The sequence below is a fragment of the Salmo trutta genome, chromosome 19, assembly GCF_901001165.1.
Source record: "Salmo trutta chromosome 19, fSalTru1.1, whole genome shotgun sequence".
Taxonomy (NCBI): domain Eukaryota; kingdom Metazoa; phylum Chordata; class Actinopteri; order Salmoniformes; family Salmonidae; genus Salmo; species Salmo trutta.
The window spans coordinates 26,082,273-26,101,126 of NC_042975.1; the positions used below are offsets into that span (position 1 = coordinate 26,082,273).

Sequence of the window (18,854 nt, forward strand, 5' to 3'; positions counted from 1 at the left end):
AGAAACAAACCACACTGTCGTCTGGTTCTCCGTTCCAGCAATATTTAACAGTACCTGTAACTGTATCTGTGTCCCAAATGGCACCCTATTCCCTACATAGTGCAGTACTTATGAGCAGAGCCTTACGTGCCTTGGTCAAAAGTAGTGCATCGTATAGGGGATAGGGTGCTATTTGGGACGCATATGTAACCCTAGCTCTCTGAGAACGAGACTACTAGCGTCTAAATATATATTTTTTTTTTGGGGGGGGGGGGCTGGAAGCCAGAGTACTTACACAGGCTCAGAGAGCAAGGGGCAACGGTAACTCATCCCTCACTACAGAGACACGAGGCAGGGATCAGTTGGGCGAAGGGGAGGCTGGCTGGCACTCGCTCTCCTCAGCCCTCAGGTCTGTCTCAGTGCAATATTGGAGGACTTAACCATCCAAACAATATAGTGGATGTGGCATTAAGCAGTGAATGCACTGTAATGCAGATGGAATTCAGATGGGACAGAAACTATAGAGGGGTGGAATCAAGTACTACATATTATAAACTGGGTGGTTAGAGCCCTGAATGCTGATTGGCTGACAGCCGTGGTATATCAGACCGTATACCACGGGTATGACAAAACATTTATTTTTACTGCTCTAATTACGTTGATAACCAGTTTATAATAGCAATAAGGCACCTCAGAGGTTTGTGGTATATGGCCAATATACCACAGCTAAAGGCTGTGTCCAGGCACTCCGCAATGCATCGTGCCAAAAACAGCCCTTACCCGTGGTATATTGGCCATACAGTATACCCCCCCCCCCAGTGCCTTATTGCTTAATTATATCATAGGCAATACACTTTTGCATAACGTTTCTGTATTCTCTCCAACAATATATGATCCTATATGGCAGAGATGTTGGGTGGGGCTCTAAGGCCTCTTAAAATGCACTAAGTGGTGCATTGTGCATCATATAGGAACAGATCTGTATGTATTTGAAGTTGAAATGCCCTCCCCAAGTCCCTATACCAAAATATCAGGAATGCGTTTCCTATACGTAGAGCAGAGAAGCCAGTTTAATATTGACCTCCCATTACATTCCGTGGAGCAGTGTGTGGCTATTGTCCTCTAAATTAACAGCAAAAACAGGATGTTCTTAACATGTCGCGTCATTGTCCTTGTCAGTTTCAGTTGGAGAGGAAGTTGCACTATGCCAGAAAAACTGTGTTGCACAACCTCCAGATAGAGAGTACAGTGCTCCGGGCCGTCAATGGACAGGTTTGTCTTTGGGAAAATTACTCAAAACAAAGTTTCTCTATGGTTATTTTCCATTGGCTACATTACTGTGGGGTGGCATGTAGCCTAGTGGTTAGAGTGTTGGGCCAGTAACCGAAAGGTTTCTGGATCGAATCCCAATGCTGACAAGGTAAAGATCTGTGGTTCTGCCCCTGAACAAGGCAGTTATCCACTGTTCCTAGGCTGTCATTGTAAATAAGAATTTGTTTTTAACTGACTTGCCTAGTTAAATAAAGGTTACACTGTGACAAAGGCTAACATAGGATCTAGTGTGACCTTTGGTTTGAGCTTCATGTACACTATGGGTCAAATATTTTAGAATATTCAAGGGTTTTTCTTTATTTTTACTATTTTCTACATTGTAGACAAGACATCAAAACTATGAAATAACACATATGGAATCATGTAGTAAACAAAAAAGTGTTAAACAAATCTAAATATATTTGAGATTTGAGATTCTTCAAATAGCCACCCTTTGCCTTGATGACAGTCTTGCACACTCTTGGCATTCTCTCAACCAGCTTCATGAGGTAGTCACCTGGAATGCATTTCAATTAACAGGTGTGCCCTTTTAAAAGTTAATTTGTGGAATTGATTTACTTCTTAATGCATTTGAGCCAATCAGTAGTGGTGTAACAAGGTACGGTGGGTATACTGAAGATAGCCCTATTTGGTAAAAGACCAAGTCCATATTATAGCAAGAACAGCTCAAATAAGCAAAGATAAATGACAGTGCATCATTACTTTACGACAAGAAGGTCAGTCAATACGGAACATTTCAAGAACTTTGAAAGTTTCTACAAGTGCAGTCGCAAAAACCATCAAGCGCTATGATGAAACTGGCTCTCATGAGGACCGCCACAAGAATGGAAGACCCAGAGTTACCTGTGCTGGAGATGATAAGTTCATTAGAGTTACCAGCTTCAGAAATTGCAGCCCAAATAAATGCTTCACAGAGTTGAAGTAACAGACACATCTCAACATCAACTGTTCAGAGGAGACTGTGTGAATCAGGCCTTCATGGTCGAATTGCTGCAAAGAAACCACTACTAAAGGACACCAATAAGAAGAAGAGACTTGCTTGGGCCAAGAAACACAAGCAATGGACATTAGACCGGTGGAAATGTGTCCTTTGGTCTGGAGTTCAAATTGGACATTTTTGGTTCCAACCGCTGTGTCTTTGTGAGACGTGGGTTAGGTGAACGGATGATCTCTGCATGTGTATTTCCCACCGTAAAGCATTGAGGAGGAAGTGTTATGGTGTGAGGGTGCTTTGCTGGTGACACTGTCTATGATTTATTTAGAATTCAAGGCACACTTAACCAACATGGCTACCACAGCATTCTGCAGCGATACGCCATCCCATCTGGTTTGGGCTTAGTGGGACTATCATTTGTTTTTCAACAGGACAATGACCCAACACACCTCCAGGCTGTGTAAGGGAAATTTTACCAAGAAGGAGAGTGATGGAGTGCTGCATCAGATGACCTGACCTCCATTATCCCCCGACCTCAACCAAATTGAAATGGTATGGGATGAGTCGGACCGGAGAGTGAAGGAAAAGCAGCCAACAAGCGCTCAGCATATGTGGGAACTCCTTCAAGACTGTTAGAAAAGCATTCCAGGTCAAGTTGGTTAATAGAATGCCAAGAGTGTGCAAAGCTGTCATCAAGGCAAAGGGTGTCTATTTGAAGAATCTCAAATATAAAATATATTTTCATTTGTTTAACACTTTTTTGGTTACTACATGATTCCATATGTGTTATTTCATAGCTTTGATGTCTTCACTATTATTCTACAATGTAGAAAATAGTCAAAATAAAGAAATACCCATGAGTGAGTAGATGTTCTAAAACTTTTGACCGGTAGTGTAGTTCACAAAAGGTGTAGTCATTAAAACCCCTATGCACATAGGCCAGGATTTTATTTATTTTTGATGAATCAAGAAGTGACTATCTAATGCAGATCTATGACTTTATATCAAAGAAAAAACGGTGTAAATTCTGAAATATTTACAAAGTTAGCACCTAATTTCAAAGGTGCTTTATTTTGGCTATTCTGATTCCTCTTTTACCCAAAAGACACAGCACAGCCTCATGGATGTTCCAGTCAGGATTCAGTGCTGTATTCTAGGTGTGTGTCTTTGAATGGGGAACTGATAAGAATACTTTTCTCCCATTTGGCAGGGACTCACATCACCCCTCCACCCTGCTCCTTACGCCACCCTGCTCCTTACTCCACCCAGATGGACCTACACCATAGGAAACCGTCTAGACAAGGAAAAGCACACTCTGCAACAAAACGCTGGGGCTTCTGTGCTGCAGATAACAGGAAGTCTCTCCTTGTGACAGATGAATGTATGTAAGAGACATGAGGTCCCCTAATCGAAAGCAGTGAGTGACTCACATGACTGATTGGGACTGGTATTGAAGGCCCCTTTAACCGCAGAGGGCAACGCCCTGCTTCTCATTCTAAAGCAGGTCCTCTTTAGTTATGTTTACATGTGTACATAGGACACATGAGCTCGTGAGCTAGTTCACATCAGATGAGATATCCATTTTTATTATCATCTCAACTGAAGACAGGTGAGTCGACCCAAGGTAATTGAGAAGATCTAACTAAGAGCTTCAGCTGTCTTTAGAAAATTGTTCTGGTGTTCAAATCACTGTGGTATCATTTGATGTGCTCTGTTACCTGCGGGAACAATGACGCGGCGCTCATTGGTGGTCATGTTGGGGGGAGCGATGTGCTTATCCTCCAGGTAACTGCTGTAAGTGACAGGGGTGCTGCCCTCTCCTCCACTGGACAGCTTCCCATTCTTCCCCACGCTGCATTCGTCAGGAGAGTTTCTGTCAGGACAAAACACAGCGGGGAGGAGTGGGGTCAGTCACAGGGAGGCGGAGTCATCCACATACGGGCGGAGTCAATCCCAGAGGGGCGGAGTCAACCACACCTGCAATGCTCATCAAGACTATTGGTTTACCTAACTGGTAACACTACACTGGAACATCTGTTAAACAACTGTTAATAAACCATTAGTAATTTGTTTGTAAACCGTTAGTAAAATGTTTGTTGATGATTATCTATCTGTATCTTTGTATTATCCCACGCATTCATGTTGACCCAAAAATCTCCCCATAACATTGCTAGTGTGTGCCTTGATGCTCAAACAGAGGAGACCGTGTAATTGTGATGTCAACTCTCCTCCCACCACAGACTGCGAAACAAAGTATTCTCAGATTTTTCGTCTATACCATTCCAATCCATTATTCTTTCGAATATCCCAGCTATGGCTGCAACCTGTGCCCCGCAGCTCTCCTGAAGCCACATAAAAAGACGGATCTCCACTAAAATAAAGTGGAGGGAGGGAGGCGTGCCAGGGGCCCTGGGCCCCATAAATGACCCCATTCCAAATGACTCTTCTGCCATTATCATAGCTTCTGATTCCCCCGGGGCGCGGCCACCAGATGGGATGGATTACCCATGGAATGTCATATAAATTCATATCAACCTGCTGTGGCCAAGATATGAACCATTTTGGAACCATTTCTTGGAATCTAAGTCATGTGTCAACCAACTGTTGGCCTCTCCTGACCCAGCCTTGATGGAGAGTATGTCCTTGCCACGGGTACAGCCCCCAGATGCATGTGATTTGGGAATAGCTGTTTCAAAGTAAAAACACATACAAGTGATTTATTCTCAGATCTGGTGTTGGAGGGATTTTTTAATCCAGTTGTATTTCAATAATCTTAGTCCCAAAGATTACAGTAACTATTCTATGGCACTTTCATAAAGAGACGTTTTATACTTCTTCTGTGAATTAATTGCCTATAGTGCTGTTAGTCCCAAAGACTGTCCATTGACAAAAAAAATTCTACAGGATTATTCTTATAACCGGAATGATCCAGTTTCCAGATTGTAATGTTAACATGAGACTTTCAACTGAAATGACCACATTGCTGCAAAGTGGACCACCTTAAATACCTTGTTTTTCACTTGGCAGAAATTCTGCCTCCCAAAGGGGGTCTCACTTATGTGTCCATAAATGTTAGCAACTTGACTGCAGAAACTAGAGACCCCATTCAATGGGGTTCAGAGGGTCAACATAAAAAATCAGGTGAAAGCTTCCCTACAAATATTTTCCGTGGAAGACAATAGCCACTTTCAGCCAAACAGCACAACCTGAGTGATTGCCTTCCTCTTCCCAGAAGATGGAACTCTCATCATTAGGGAATCCATCATTAGGCCATAAGGATATGGTATCTGGATCTAGTTGAGCAAGGGGTGAGAGATGTCCAATGTGTGACTTGTACTGAAAAGGCCCTCGGAATTCGTCTGATTGAAAAACATTCTGCCAGTTTGAGTTTGATAAAGAAAATTGAAAAGAACGTCTGATACTAAACTAGGCCAAAATAAAACTTTAAATATGAACAGGAAGTTGGGGGGAATTCAAATGGTATTATTTACTATAAACCATACCCCCGAAAAACATATTCTATCGCAACCCTGTTTTAAGGATCAAAACAAGCCTAGACCAATTAGTTTTATAGAACATTTGCTCATGCACAAATCATACTTCACATGCATTCCCAAAATGTAATACACAATGCCCATACTTCTACAGTTTTTTATCATATTTCATTTCAATCAATACAGAGAGAGAGCGAGAGAGAGAGAGAAAATAAGCAACAGAATTCATCTTTGCTAATTCAAAATGCATGCTTTTTTCTTGCGGCCCAGTTTCAGAAGAAAAACCAAGTATCTTTTGCAACTGGAGAGGGAGACAACGAGATTTCCTTTATGTAATCAATTTACGCTTGATTGAGTTTAACAGTTTGGGCAGAAGATCACACTACTGCACCCTTCCAAGATATTATTATTGTGAAAGTATCTGATGTTCATTTGACTGTGGAGAGCAGCCATGTCACCACATGTGCTGTTCGAAAAATACCATAAGAACTGGGGATGTTATCTATTATTGTGAAATGGATTGAGATTGTATTCAAAGGGCGGCGACTGTTGTAAATTTGAGCTAATTAGCCAAAACAAATGAACTATGTTGTGTTAGAATGTCTGATTAAAGATGAACGCAATGGGATCGATGGAAAACTAGTATATCTGTGTGCCTGAGTCTACTGTGGAAGTCTCAGTGTCTGTGTGTAGACATATGCATTTGAATGTGATGCAGCAAAACGCGCTGCAGTTCAGCCCTGATTAGTGTGTGTGTGTGTGTGTGTGTGTGTGTGTGTGTGTGTGTGTGTGTGTGTGGTGTGTGTGTGTGTGTGTGTGTGTGTGTGTGTGTGTGTCCGAGCCCATTGGACTTAAGTTCACTTACTCTATTGTCTCCCACCCAGTATGAGTCACCATCAGATGCTTACGGAGGCCAAGCGACTGTAAACTGCTCTCCACTGGGCCCAGACACATGCTAAAACACATTCAACCCTCTATCACTGTAGAGAGAAAGAGAGAGAAAGAAGGAGAGAGATACAGAGAGGCAGAGACTAGAGACAGATATAGAGATAACAATGAGAGAGAGAGACAGAGCGAGGTAGACAGAAAGTACAAACAATCCAAGGGAATCCTAGCGTAGAGGAGTGCAGGTGTCCCGTCGACCTTGTCTTGAAGCTAACTTGTTCATTGTTCTCCAGGTTTGGGTCAGCTAATTAATCTGCCAAGAGGTTGGGCTCCCGGGCTCACTTCACTTCCCATAAACCCTGCTGCTGCTCACTGAGGGTACTGGGTGGGGGGTGATGGAGGGGGGCATGGGAGGGGAGGTCCACAAACCCATTAAATCCAGATAATGAGGGTAGCCTCAGGACCCCTGCTAGCCCCCATGTCAACATTCCCCGTAATAATTTCCATCGCTGAGGCTATCTGTCACCCAGCTGTACCCTTACGCTACCTCCCTTTTCTAAAGCTTCAGCCATAAAAAGCCCACTGCCATGTAACACAATCTTTAAGATGATCAACTCTGGAAACTGGGACCAAACTCCTGGGCTGTCGGAGTGCTTTGGAACACTCCGGGTTGAGCTTTGGGTCCCCAGATGCTAGCATACAGATGGTGCGCACACACAGACACACACACACCTGTCTTCCCCCCTCCAAACACACACATACATTTATTTGGCAGTACAGTAGGCCTCCCTCTAGTTGCATAGTGAATGGAGGGGAGGATGGTGGTGTGTGCAGGAGCAGCAGTGCTGTCTGTGTTGATCTCCGCTGTAAATCTTCCTCTGCTCCCTGACTCGTCACTAATTGGAACAATCTTTCCCATGTCTCACCGCCAGATAAATAAGGCCCTCTGCCTGGGTGTCTGTGGAGAGGCCTGCTCCAAAGATGGAGATGGCTGTGTGGTGATTGGAGAGTGGCTAGATGGATGGAGGGGGTGTTCTTGCGCGTGTGAGATGTGTTAGAAATATGAATGCAGTGGCGGTCCTTCTATATTTTTTTTGTGGTACAGCTGTTTTGAGTTTGGGATTCCAACAGCAGCAACTCTGTCTTGGATTGGGTCTCAGGCAGCTTTGCCAGTTTTTTTTCACCCACTGAAAACCTCAGTCAAGTTCCTCGTCTGTTTGGCAAGTAGCTTGGCTGCAGGCTGTTACTGTGTAAGCCAGGCGAGACTCTTTACTATTGATGGGCGTAAACAGCAGACATCCCTTTAACTGACTCTATACCACAGCATTTAATTTTCTGCCCCCGTAACTCAAAATATTTACATTGCGACGTTCGATTTCAGGCCGCATCGACCCACCTGTTTAAAGTACATTAATACAAATGCAGACAATAGACAGGAAATCAGGGCCACAGGCAGCCCAGCTGCAGCCCAGTGCACATTGGACCCCAGGGTGTAAAGCACTGTGTCACTTCACTCCTTCTAATGCTAGCACTCTCCAGAGCTCACATGATATGGGCCAGACATATGTAAAAGTGAAGCTAAAGGTGGACTGCTGTACCTGTTGCCGTTGACCTGTCCACTGTTGCACTCCATCTTGATGGTGACGCGGGCGGGCGGCTGGGACAGCCAGTCCTGCTGGTGCACCCTGGGGCTCATCTTGGCCGTCTGGCCGTACTCGCTGGCCGCCGCCGCCATCTCAGCCTTGGCGTGGTGGGGCGTTCCGTAGGTGCACTCGAACAACGACTGGTCCTCACTCACCACCGACAACGCTTCCTGTACACAGAAAGAAAGCGCAAAGACATATCCCTCTTAGATTTCTATTACAATCAAAGCTCCATTCACTTGGTTTACAATCAACTGGTTCAGATTCATTAAGTGTGGATTTTGGCATGAACCGAGTATGATTGATTTGTGATCCTAGGGGCTCTGCTCAAATTGCAGGTAATTTGGGACCGGTCCGTGATTTAAACCCTAAACTCTATGCACATATGTGGTGGATATAACATTAGATTGCAGTCTGATGAATGTGTGCTCATTGTTTTGTGGGTAAAATGGCAGACAGAATGACCCCTGGAAAACTCACCTGAAAACCAGGCCCCCTCATTATAGAGGGATTACCATGGCCAGTAAAAGTGCTCCAGTTTCATTCACTTCTACCTGGGTTGAATTAGAGCACAGAAGTATACGCTATGATTAAACCAGCAGGGTGTCTACCAGGCTCTATATAAAATATATAAAGACCTCATTATACATGAATAATATCCACATATGATCGACAACGTGGGCAAAGAGCACCAATATTAACCAACCTGACCCTCTAAACTAACACATGCTAACCCTCTTGATCATTAACGTTTCACAGGCATTTTGTCCAACTTTTTGTCTTCCTCACAGGACAATCGCTACATCCTGGCATCACAGGTCTGAGGTAAGTTCACCCGGTGCCATCTAGATGGGATAGGCCTCCTAAAGAGTCTGGGTTACTTCCTGTAAATTTTTGGGATGTTTTCCCCTTCCCCCCCCCTTTTATACAGGTTATTCTCATTGAAATTAAATATATTTTTAGAAATCTGTTAGGTTCACCTGCTAGCCACTGTCGCCCAAAGCCTGCTTTAGGGGGTTTACACGTTTGATTTCTCATGAAATACTCTGTGCCAATGGCATAAAAAAGTTCCAAATCAACAAACATTTTATTAAATGTTTTAGACTTTCTCAACTGTTCAGTATCTCCCTATCCCAAGACCCCCAATTTAGCTGTAGAAAGACCTGAGAGCTTTTTTATTTCCAGGTATTCTTTAGGTTATTGGGTTAGGTCAAGGCATTCTAAGCAAATTCAGCCATTCTTGGGGGAAATGGAAATTGAGACTCTACTTCAACTTTCATTCCAACATCCATTTGTTGTGATGTCAGGAGACCACAGTGCAGACCACACTCATGATTATCACATCACTGGGTATACTCCCTGAAACCACAAGGCCTCAGTCAGGTCCCCATTTGTCCTTCATCCAAGAAAGATGAAATCATATGCAATACAAAACGCTTTTAGGATTTGTACATTTAAAGATTAAATGCATGTTCTAGCCAAGGAATTAATTAAATCTTGATTAATCAAGTGTTTATCCTTAATTTATTCCAAACCCATTCCTGTCTCCTCCCATCAACCTCAAATGAATGGGATCCAACAGTAAAAATCCATTCTACACCAATGACTAACACAAACACATATTTTCACACAAATGCCATGACATGGCAACCTGTCTCTAATTATCCCAGTATTGTTCATAAAATCTCTTAGCCAAATCCTGTATTGCTACATATACCTCAGAGGGCTTCTATCTGAGTCTAACACCAACCCTTCTCTTCTCTCTTTCCTCTGAGCTCGTCAGCCCTCCTCAACCTGCCCTCCTCTCTCTCTCTCTCTTGTGGAAGGAGAGCCCCTCCAACATCTCGGTGTAAGTGACCCACCCTGATCTCAAATCACTTAGGAGGAAAAGGAAGCTGTGTCGGAAAGGAGATTAATCTAGTGGGGACTGGTCCTCCCTGATATGTCAGCTGCAAACCACATTACAGAGCAAGCTCGGCACATTGACCCTCATCTGAGAGAAAGGGGGGGGGGGAGCGGGTCCAAGGGTTAGAGATAGAGGAGAGCGGAGCATAATATACACGAGGTGACCCCAGCCAGCATGAATAAGGGGCACACACACACAGCTTTTGTTCACCCAATGCAAACAAAACAAAACCACATCCACTCACAGCTAATGTTCAGCCACACAGCTCCATACTTCCTGAGCTTTGATCCTATGGAAAAGACCATAAAGCCAGGAACTGACCAAAAAACAACCAAAAGATAGGCCACAGAGAGATCCGTCATCAATCACAGCTGGGATTTTTGATAGATGTGTAGCCATCGAGTGCCATTTTAATGCAGTCTGTTTACATTGTGTCTGGGAACAACTAACAGATTTAGGATCTTAATGTGATCACCCTGTTGCAGGAGAACTTGCCTGAAATGTAGAAAATGCTAAACTTGTACTGTATTTGAGGTTTAAAAAGGCTTCAGAAGTTTGTAATTTCCACTATGAAAATGCAGAGTTGATTTTCCCTTACGAAAAATGTATCAACCCCTACAAAAATGTCCACTAATTATAATCCACATAATAATTCACATTTCTTGTTGCTGCAGGACTATTATTTTCTTGCTGTAGCAAACTGGATCAATTTAAGATCCTACAACTGTAAACCAGTTATTATAAAATATTTGGCCATCCTGAAGACAACAGAAAAATGTGACAAAATAACATGACACTAAATACTAGATTTGGCGATCACAACATAGGGAAGATTCAGATATTCCATAAACACCAAGACACAATGAAGCAAACATAATTCGCCTTTAGATTTAAACTAAACTAGCTTAGATCACAACAACACAAGAGTCTGGCCAGGTCTCCATCTTGCCCCAAACTCAGTACAGTACATTCCTCTATGGGCCATTAGTCCTCTTCTAAAGAAAGTGAGAGATTGTTTCACAACCTTAGTGTCATGGCCAAAGAAAATGAACACAGAATTAGGCAGGGAAGAATGAGGCTGTGCTGAGCCCAGTTTTCCTACTGAACAGTGTCCACCATAGAATAAGTCATATGATGTACACATTCAGGGAGGTCCTCTATGGGAGCGTGTAGTGGAGTTCCAGGGGTGCAGCATGGCCGTCTGGGTAGGGAAATGAACTGCTGACCAGTGGGCAGCTGGTTCAAATCAGAACTTAAGCCCCTATGAGGCAGTATAGTAAATTACCCTCCATAAATATTGAGCTTTATAAGTGGAAATTGGTATAGTACACTTCATTTCACCTCATATAATGTTGTGTATATCACATTTAATAACAGTCAAAATCATGTTAGCCTGAGCTGGTTTACAGTACTTTATGGTGGACATTTTGTCCTAAAACATTTCTTCCTAAACCTGCTCCAGTGTCCCCAGGGTCATTCTGACCTTATAAAGTGACATAGAGAGCCATATTCACAGTGTATGAGTAGCTCTAGTCCTGTACTCCCTCTCAATGGAGCCATTGGACCCATTCATGGAGAATGTCCCAGGCAGCCTTCCCAATGAGACATGGTGTGGTGTGGCTGAAGACAGGAAGCTCCCCTTCTCCCATCATTTCCTGCATTTAAAGTTCCTGATAGTGGGGGAGGGATATCGGGAGGTGGGGAGCGCAAAACAGGAAGTGCTCATCGTTGGCATTTTGATTGTGGCTGAGATTTGGAACACTAATGGAGTTGATGGCCGGGTGAAGAGAGGGAGAAACAGAAAGAGAGGGAGTGGGAGGGAGTTCGCCCTGCAATTTCTACACAGCAGGCCATTGGGCAGTTCACCGCAGGTTGACGTTTATTTTAGTCTTGTCCTGGAGACAGAACTGAGCAATTTCCCCTTAGATAGGCCAGCTGCAACATTGGCAATTGTAATAATTCGATTTTTGGTCTAAAGGGTTAGGGTTAAGGTTAGGTTTGAAATCAGATGTCATGGCTTTGTGGCTATGCTAGCTAGTGACCACTTTGCAGGGCTGCCTCCAGAACAAAATGCAGTAACATCAGTAGTGCAGGTTATGGCCTTGCACTTCCCGGTCCTTCAATCAGGGGCAGCCATTCTGGATGTTGTTTTAGCAGCTCCCTCCCTGATTCCACCAATTAAGACTACCTTAACTTCCATTTGGTCAGACAGGCAATATTGGGGTGTCCTACTATGAATTGACAGAGACAAACCTTCCCAGTCCAAAACACAAGATCTGTTATTTTTCAAACAGGAAGAACACCTGTGTTACGTTTCCACGAAAGCCGTTTTGTTAGCATTGAAAAGCAGTCTGATTTGTACATGACTGCTGGAAAACATGTTTTGTTTCGCAATTGGACACCACAGAGACAATGTTTTTACCAAGTAGAGATCCAATGATGAATAACTTCCAGGGGCCTTGATTTGGCAGTAACACGTGTTATGGGGAAAGAGATGGAGCTGTTACACTTATGTGTGAAACTATAGTACAGGATGAAACTTGGAATGTCAAAAGCCTGGAGAGTTTCAATTTGAAAAATGATGGGTGTTTTTATTTCCATAGGTCAGTGACAAAGGTTGGCCAGAGCCTCAGACCTCACAAAGACACAGAGGTTGGTTGGCCACAACTTCCTGGATCCCCCTCTGGTATGTGCATTACACACACATACACACACTATCTGCATTGTTTGTCTCAGTTCTGTCCATAGGTGGGCATGATAAACTGTTTTGTTTGTGTCCTGATATCCTGATGTGGTTGACTCAATGAACTGAATGCCACACTCTTCATTGTGTAATTAACATTGTATTAAGTGTTTATATTTTTTTACACATTTAGGACTAAAGAAGTGGTTATGGACCAGCAAAGTTAACAGGTTGGTCTACCAAGAACATTTATGATTGGTAAGGGATGAGATCTGTTCCACGAAAGCCGTTTTGTTAGCATTGAAAAGCAGTCTGATTTGTACATGACTGCTGGAAAACATGTTTTGTTTCGCAATTGGACACCTCAGAGAGAATGTTTTTTCCTGAACATTGCTTTCTAGGTGTGTACTAGATACTAGAGGACCCAACTCACTGACCCCAATTGAACTGTCTAAGATGATAGACTGTCCACTGGTACCATAACGTGTTTTCATGCTGAGAACAGTGTGACTTGTGTGACACTATCAAAACAACATGACACAGCTTTTCAGTCGGTTGCGTTGTGCTCATTTCAGCAAAACTATTCCCCAATCGTCTTGTGCTATTGTGACAGAAAAGCAGAGTTCTCTAAAAAAAAGTTGATAACAGAGAGTATCTATGTCAGTTGTTCAGAATATTCTTTATAGTCATCCATAATAATCTCAATCAGGTGCAATGAAGTTCACCACCACCAAACCTGTTCCACAAAAAGCCAGCCAGTGCATCGAGAAGGCGTTTATAAACAGCGGTCACTCTACTCTCTGCCTGGGACTTCAACTCAACCACGGTCCCAGTGCCACAATATCATGGGTCACAAAGGAGCAAGCTCCCTCTCCAAACATTTGGGTTCTACTTCCAAACTGTACCTGTTTACATTGAATACCAGCAAGACAGCTGATTATGTAATTATGGCTTCCCTGCTTTTGTTTTATTGCTCACACTGTGATTTGGCTGTAAACATCTTGTGCTGCCACTGGCAGACGCAGAGGGTGGAAATATTAGACGCCATGTTGAATTAGGTTTGCAGGTGACTGAGTCCCTAGCAGGACTCTAAATTAAAACATGGGAGGGATATCGGGAGGTAGCACTGGAGCTCCCAACTTTAAAAAGTTAGGAGCACAACATAAAATGTAGGAGCACCAGAAAATATATTTTTTTATATTGATTGAGATATAGCCTATGAGTTCCAGCTACTTCTGAAGCACGTTGTGCCCTAGATTATTTGATTATTATAAAAAGTAAAAAATGCTTTCCTCCTCTGTCCATTGTCTAATAGGTGTTGTTACAGTAACTACACAAGGGTAATTACTTGATAGACTAACACTAGGATAGCCATGTCAAAGTATTAACTATTCATTTTGATTATGACGTTAACATAGGCATTAATGCAACAATAACAATTGCATGATAAAATGTCTTCAGAGAATTTAAACCTCCCACTATTTCAGTTCCTTCAGCACAGGATAGCATTTTTCATTTCAAAGTATAATTTTTGCAGATGGTTCTTTGACAAATACCTAAAAATACCAATACATAAGAATGCAAAAAAACTGTCAATTTTCTACTCTTAATTTTTTTGTAAAGGTAAAAATATCAACATCAAAAACATAATAAACGTTAAAATTGGTGCCTCTCCATAACGGATAACATTTTCAAGAAATGTAAATTCCGGTTTGTTTTATTTGTTTGTAAGACAAGCCAGGTCAAATCACTTCTGCGTCCAAAAGAACAAAATCTCAGATTTTGTCATTAACCCAAAGATTTTTGAAACTGTACAGCCCATCCGCATAGGAAAAAGGAAATTTGCAAGGAAATCTTGTCGCACCTCTATGGCAGAAGGGTGTTACCCTTCGCCTGCTTGGTCAGTGTTTCTTTAAAGTGCCACGAAAACTAAAACAATGCCCAAGCACTACAGAAAATAACCAATAAAAAGCCAAAACTTTTGCGAAAAAAATGAGAAATGTACTTACCTTAATTGTGCTGGCCATATTTGTTCAGGACCTCTCAGTCCTGGTAAAACACACTGGTATAAATTCTAATATGATTTTTTTCTGGACAGCAAGCTAGTTGAGGTTCCACTAAGCGGTGTTTGGAGCGGATGAGATTGTGCTAACGTTGGGAAGTGAAGTCAGCCAATAGCAGGAAGAGGTTTCTATTGGTTCTGGCCACTGCAACTCGAAGAAACAGGATATTTGGGAGAGAGGAGATAAGAAGGGCTAAAAACAATGTTGTTATTCTTGATGATGTGGGTTAGAAGTTTTTATTTTTAAGTAAGGAGGGGTAAGGTTGTAGAGGGGAGACTAACTAAAGGCTGATCTGAGAGTAGGTTCTCTACTGAGGCAGGCAGATGTGAAGTGTGTGTTTGTGTGTCACACAAATAAATCGGTGACAGGATGCAAATGTCTGATCACACGATCCATACTTGATACGCTTGCCTGCCATGTGCCTCTATAGAGGGCTAACAGTCGAGGATGGCTACAGTGAGTACAGCACCAACCTCTCTTGCACAGAGCACTCAACACTATTGAAAAGATAATTTCACCACTTTTGAACAAGGGGCATTTCAACATTACTACACTTAAACCATTTAAAAAAAAATCAGGTTTAAGTAAATTCCAGTAGAAATTAACCTTTATAAACTCACTTAAATAACAGGTCACATGTATGCCTCAATTTAGTAGGCTACCTGCATAATAAATAGAAAAACTGAATGTCCACACAATGAATGAATATTAATTGAATGGAGAATGAGATGTGAGCGGCCCGGCCCTCCCTTCTTCAGGGGGGTCTGGTTGGTTCTGGAGACTAGATGTGAGAAAGCAGCAAACCTGAGCAGGCCTGATAAGGAGGTGAAGTCAAGGAGAAAGTCAAGGAGAAAGTAAGAGAGGAAATCAGAGCACAGCCTGACATCCTGCTGCCGACCTCTGTCAAAACACACCCATGACTGACCACTCCTGGTCCTCGATGTTGATTACACACACACACAAACAGGCGGGGGCAGACCCACTGCACTGTGACCTCTGACCTGTGACCACTCTCAGGTGCACAGTTGAACCACAGTTCAGACCAGAAAGCCCTCAAGGTAGTACTCAACTGACCACTGTGAGGCTCAGGGCCGTAGCCAGGGTCTGAGTTTTAGTCAAATTCGGTGTCCTTATATGTAGCTACAGCCATGGTGAGATTCACAGCATTTGTAAACTGATCGTGGCGTGGCATCATATCATTTACAAAGAGGAATTATTTTACAAGATGGTGTAGCAGTAGGACGTATGTGTTTGTCTTTGTCTTATCCCGTGTCTTATCCCGTATAAATAGCCGGTCTTTTTCGTATACATCTTAATCTCACTTTCTATCTACGAACTAAATATACTTTCCTGCAACCCGCCTCACCCAATGTGGTACGGATCAGCCTCACCCAGAGCATATCAGACTGCTTCTCTCCACCACATCACCGGATTCCTGCCGCCCTGGATCATTACACCGGATCATCACAGCTAGCTAGCTGCAAACAAGTAGCTACTGTTAGCTATCGCCTCTGTCCCGAAGCAAGCACTAGCTAGCCTTGAGCTAGCCTCGAGCTAGGCCCATATACTAGCTAATTCTAGGGCTACAATACCTCCTTTGCCAATTGGCCTGGACCCTTTATTGTCGACACGGAACCCCGCCGATCCATCACGACTGGACTGCCGACGTGATCGCCCGATGTGGACTCAACAGGCTATTCTGTTACGATGTTGTCGAAAAACCATCTGCTAGCCCCGGCCCGCTAGCTTTTCTGAACGCTGTGTCCCCTGCATGCCTAGTGTAGTAGTGACTACCGAATGGCACCCTGGCTCACCTATTGCTGCTCTTTTGACCCTATGATCACTCGGCTACACAGCTGATGCCCCCTGGACTGTTTCAATAACACGGTACCTCATTTTGTTTACCTGTCGGCCCCAGCCTTGAACTCAGGTCCTGTATGTACCTAACTGACCCGCTCTGCCCATTCAACGCCATTTACCCGTTGTTGTCTTAGCTCTCCTGATCGACACCTGTGATTGCTTTATGCCTCTCTCTTAGTTCAATATGCCTCGTCTCGTGCTGTCTTGGCTAGTTCTTATTGTTTTATTTCGCTGTAGAGCCTCTAGCCCGCTCAAAATGCCTTAGATAGCTCTTTTGTCCCACCCCAGACACATGCGGAGACCTCACCTGGCTTAACTGGTGCCTCTAAAGACGAAACCTCTCTCATCGTCACTCAACGCCTAGGTTTACCTCCACTGTACTCACATCCTACCATACCATTGTCTGTAAATGATGCCCTGAATCTATTCTACAACGCACAGAAATCTGCTCCTTCTATTCTCTGTCCCCAACGCACTAGACAACCAGTTCTTATATCCTTTAATCGTACCCTTATCCTACTCCTCCTCTGCTCCTCTGGTGATGTAGGGGTTAACCCAGGCCCTGTAGCCCCCAGTTCCACTCCTATTCCCCAGGCACTATCATTTGTTGACTTCTGTAACCGTAAAAGCCTTGGTTTCATGCATGTTAACATCAGAAGCCTCCTCCCTAAGTTAGTTTTATTCACTGCTTTAGCAGACTCTGCCAACCCAGATGTCCTCGCCGTGTCTGAATCCTGGCTTAGGAAGGCCACCAAAAAATTCTGAAATTTCCATCCCCAACTACAACATTTTCAGCCAAGATAGAACTGCCAAAGAGGGGGGAGTTGCAATCTACTGCAGAGATAGAACTCTGCAGGCTGTCATGCTATCCAGGTCTGTGCCCAAAAAGTTCGAGCTTCTAATTTTAAAAATCCACCTTTACAGAAATCAGTCTCTCACTGTTGTTATAGACCCTCAGCCCCAAGCTGTGCCCTGGACACCATATGTGAATTAATTGCCCTCCATTTATCTTCAGAGTTTGTACTGTTAGGTGACCTAAACTGGGATATGCTTAACACCCCCGCCGTCCTACAATCTAAGCTAGATGCCCTCAATCTCACCCAAATTATCAAGGAACCTACCAGGAACAACCCTAAATCCGTAAACACAAGCACTCTCATTGATATCATCCTGACCAACCTGCCCTCTAAATACACCTCTGCTGTCTTCAACCACGATCACTGCCTCATTGCCTGAGTCCATAATGGGTCCGCGGTCAAATGACCACCCCTCATCACTGTCAAACGCTTCCTAAAACACTTCAGCGAGCAGGCCTATCTAATCAACCTGGCCCGGGTATCCTGGAAGTATATTGACCTCATTCCGTCAGTAGAGGGTGCCTGGTTATTCTTCAAAAGTGCTTTCCTCACTATCTTAAATAACCATACCCAATTAAAAAAAATTGAATTAAGAACAGATATAGCCCTTGGTTCACTCCAGACTTGACTGCCCTTGACCAGCACAAAAACATCCTGTGGCGTACTGCATTAGCATTGAATAGCCCCCGCAATATGCAACTTTTCAGATAACTTTTTCAGGGAAGTTAGGAACCAACATACACAGGCAGTTAGAAAAGCAAAGGCTAGCTTTTTCAAACAGAAATGTGCATCCTGTAGTACAAACTCCAAAAAGTTCTGGGACACTGTAAAGTCCATGGAGAATAAGAGCATCTCCTCCCAGCTGCCCACTGCACTGAGGCTAGGAAACACTGTCACCACCGATAAATCTACAATAATCGAGAATTTCAATAAGCATTTTTGGCCATGCTTTCCACCTGGCTACGGGCGGGCGGCTTCCACCCTCCCCCTCGTCTAGCATGACTACTCTGGACAGTTCTGACTTAGAATATGTGGACAACTATAAATACCTAGGTGTCTGGTTAGACTGTAAACTCTCCTTCCAGACTCACATTAAGCATCTCAAATCCAAAATTAAATCTAGAATCGGCTTCCTATTTCGCAACAAAGCATCCTTCACTCATGCTGCCAAACATACCCTAGTAAAACTGACTATCCTACCGGTCCTTGACTTCGGCG

The 18,854-nt window shown here is 43.4% G+C and overlaps 1 protein-coding gene across 6 annotated transcripts in view; it reads right to left on the minus strand.

Annotated features, from left to right (window-relative positions):
* Window positions 1-18,854, minus strand: part of LOC115154232 (transcriptional regulator Erg) — a 77,088-nt gene that overhangs the window by 8,035 nt on the left and 50,199 nt on the right. For 3 of the 6 annotated variants that reach the window (XM_029700250.1, XM_029700246.1, XM_029700249.1), the window contains exons 3-4: window positions 8,223-8,437; window positions 3,964-4,118 (exon numbers count right to left, since the gene is read on the minus strand). In XM_029700250.1, the coding sequence (XP_029556110.1) occupies window positions 3,964-4,118; window positions 8,223-8,437 (370 nt within the window). Of the gene's footprint in view, window positions 1-3,963; window positions 4,119-8,222; window positions 8,438-8,747; window positions 8,841-14,865; window positions 15,240-18,854 lie in introns of those variants that run through there. The other 3 variants (XM_029700248.1, XM_029700251.1, XM_029700247.1) reach the window with 3 other exon arrangements.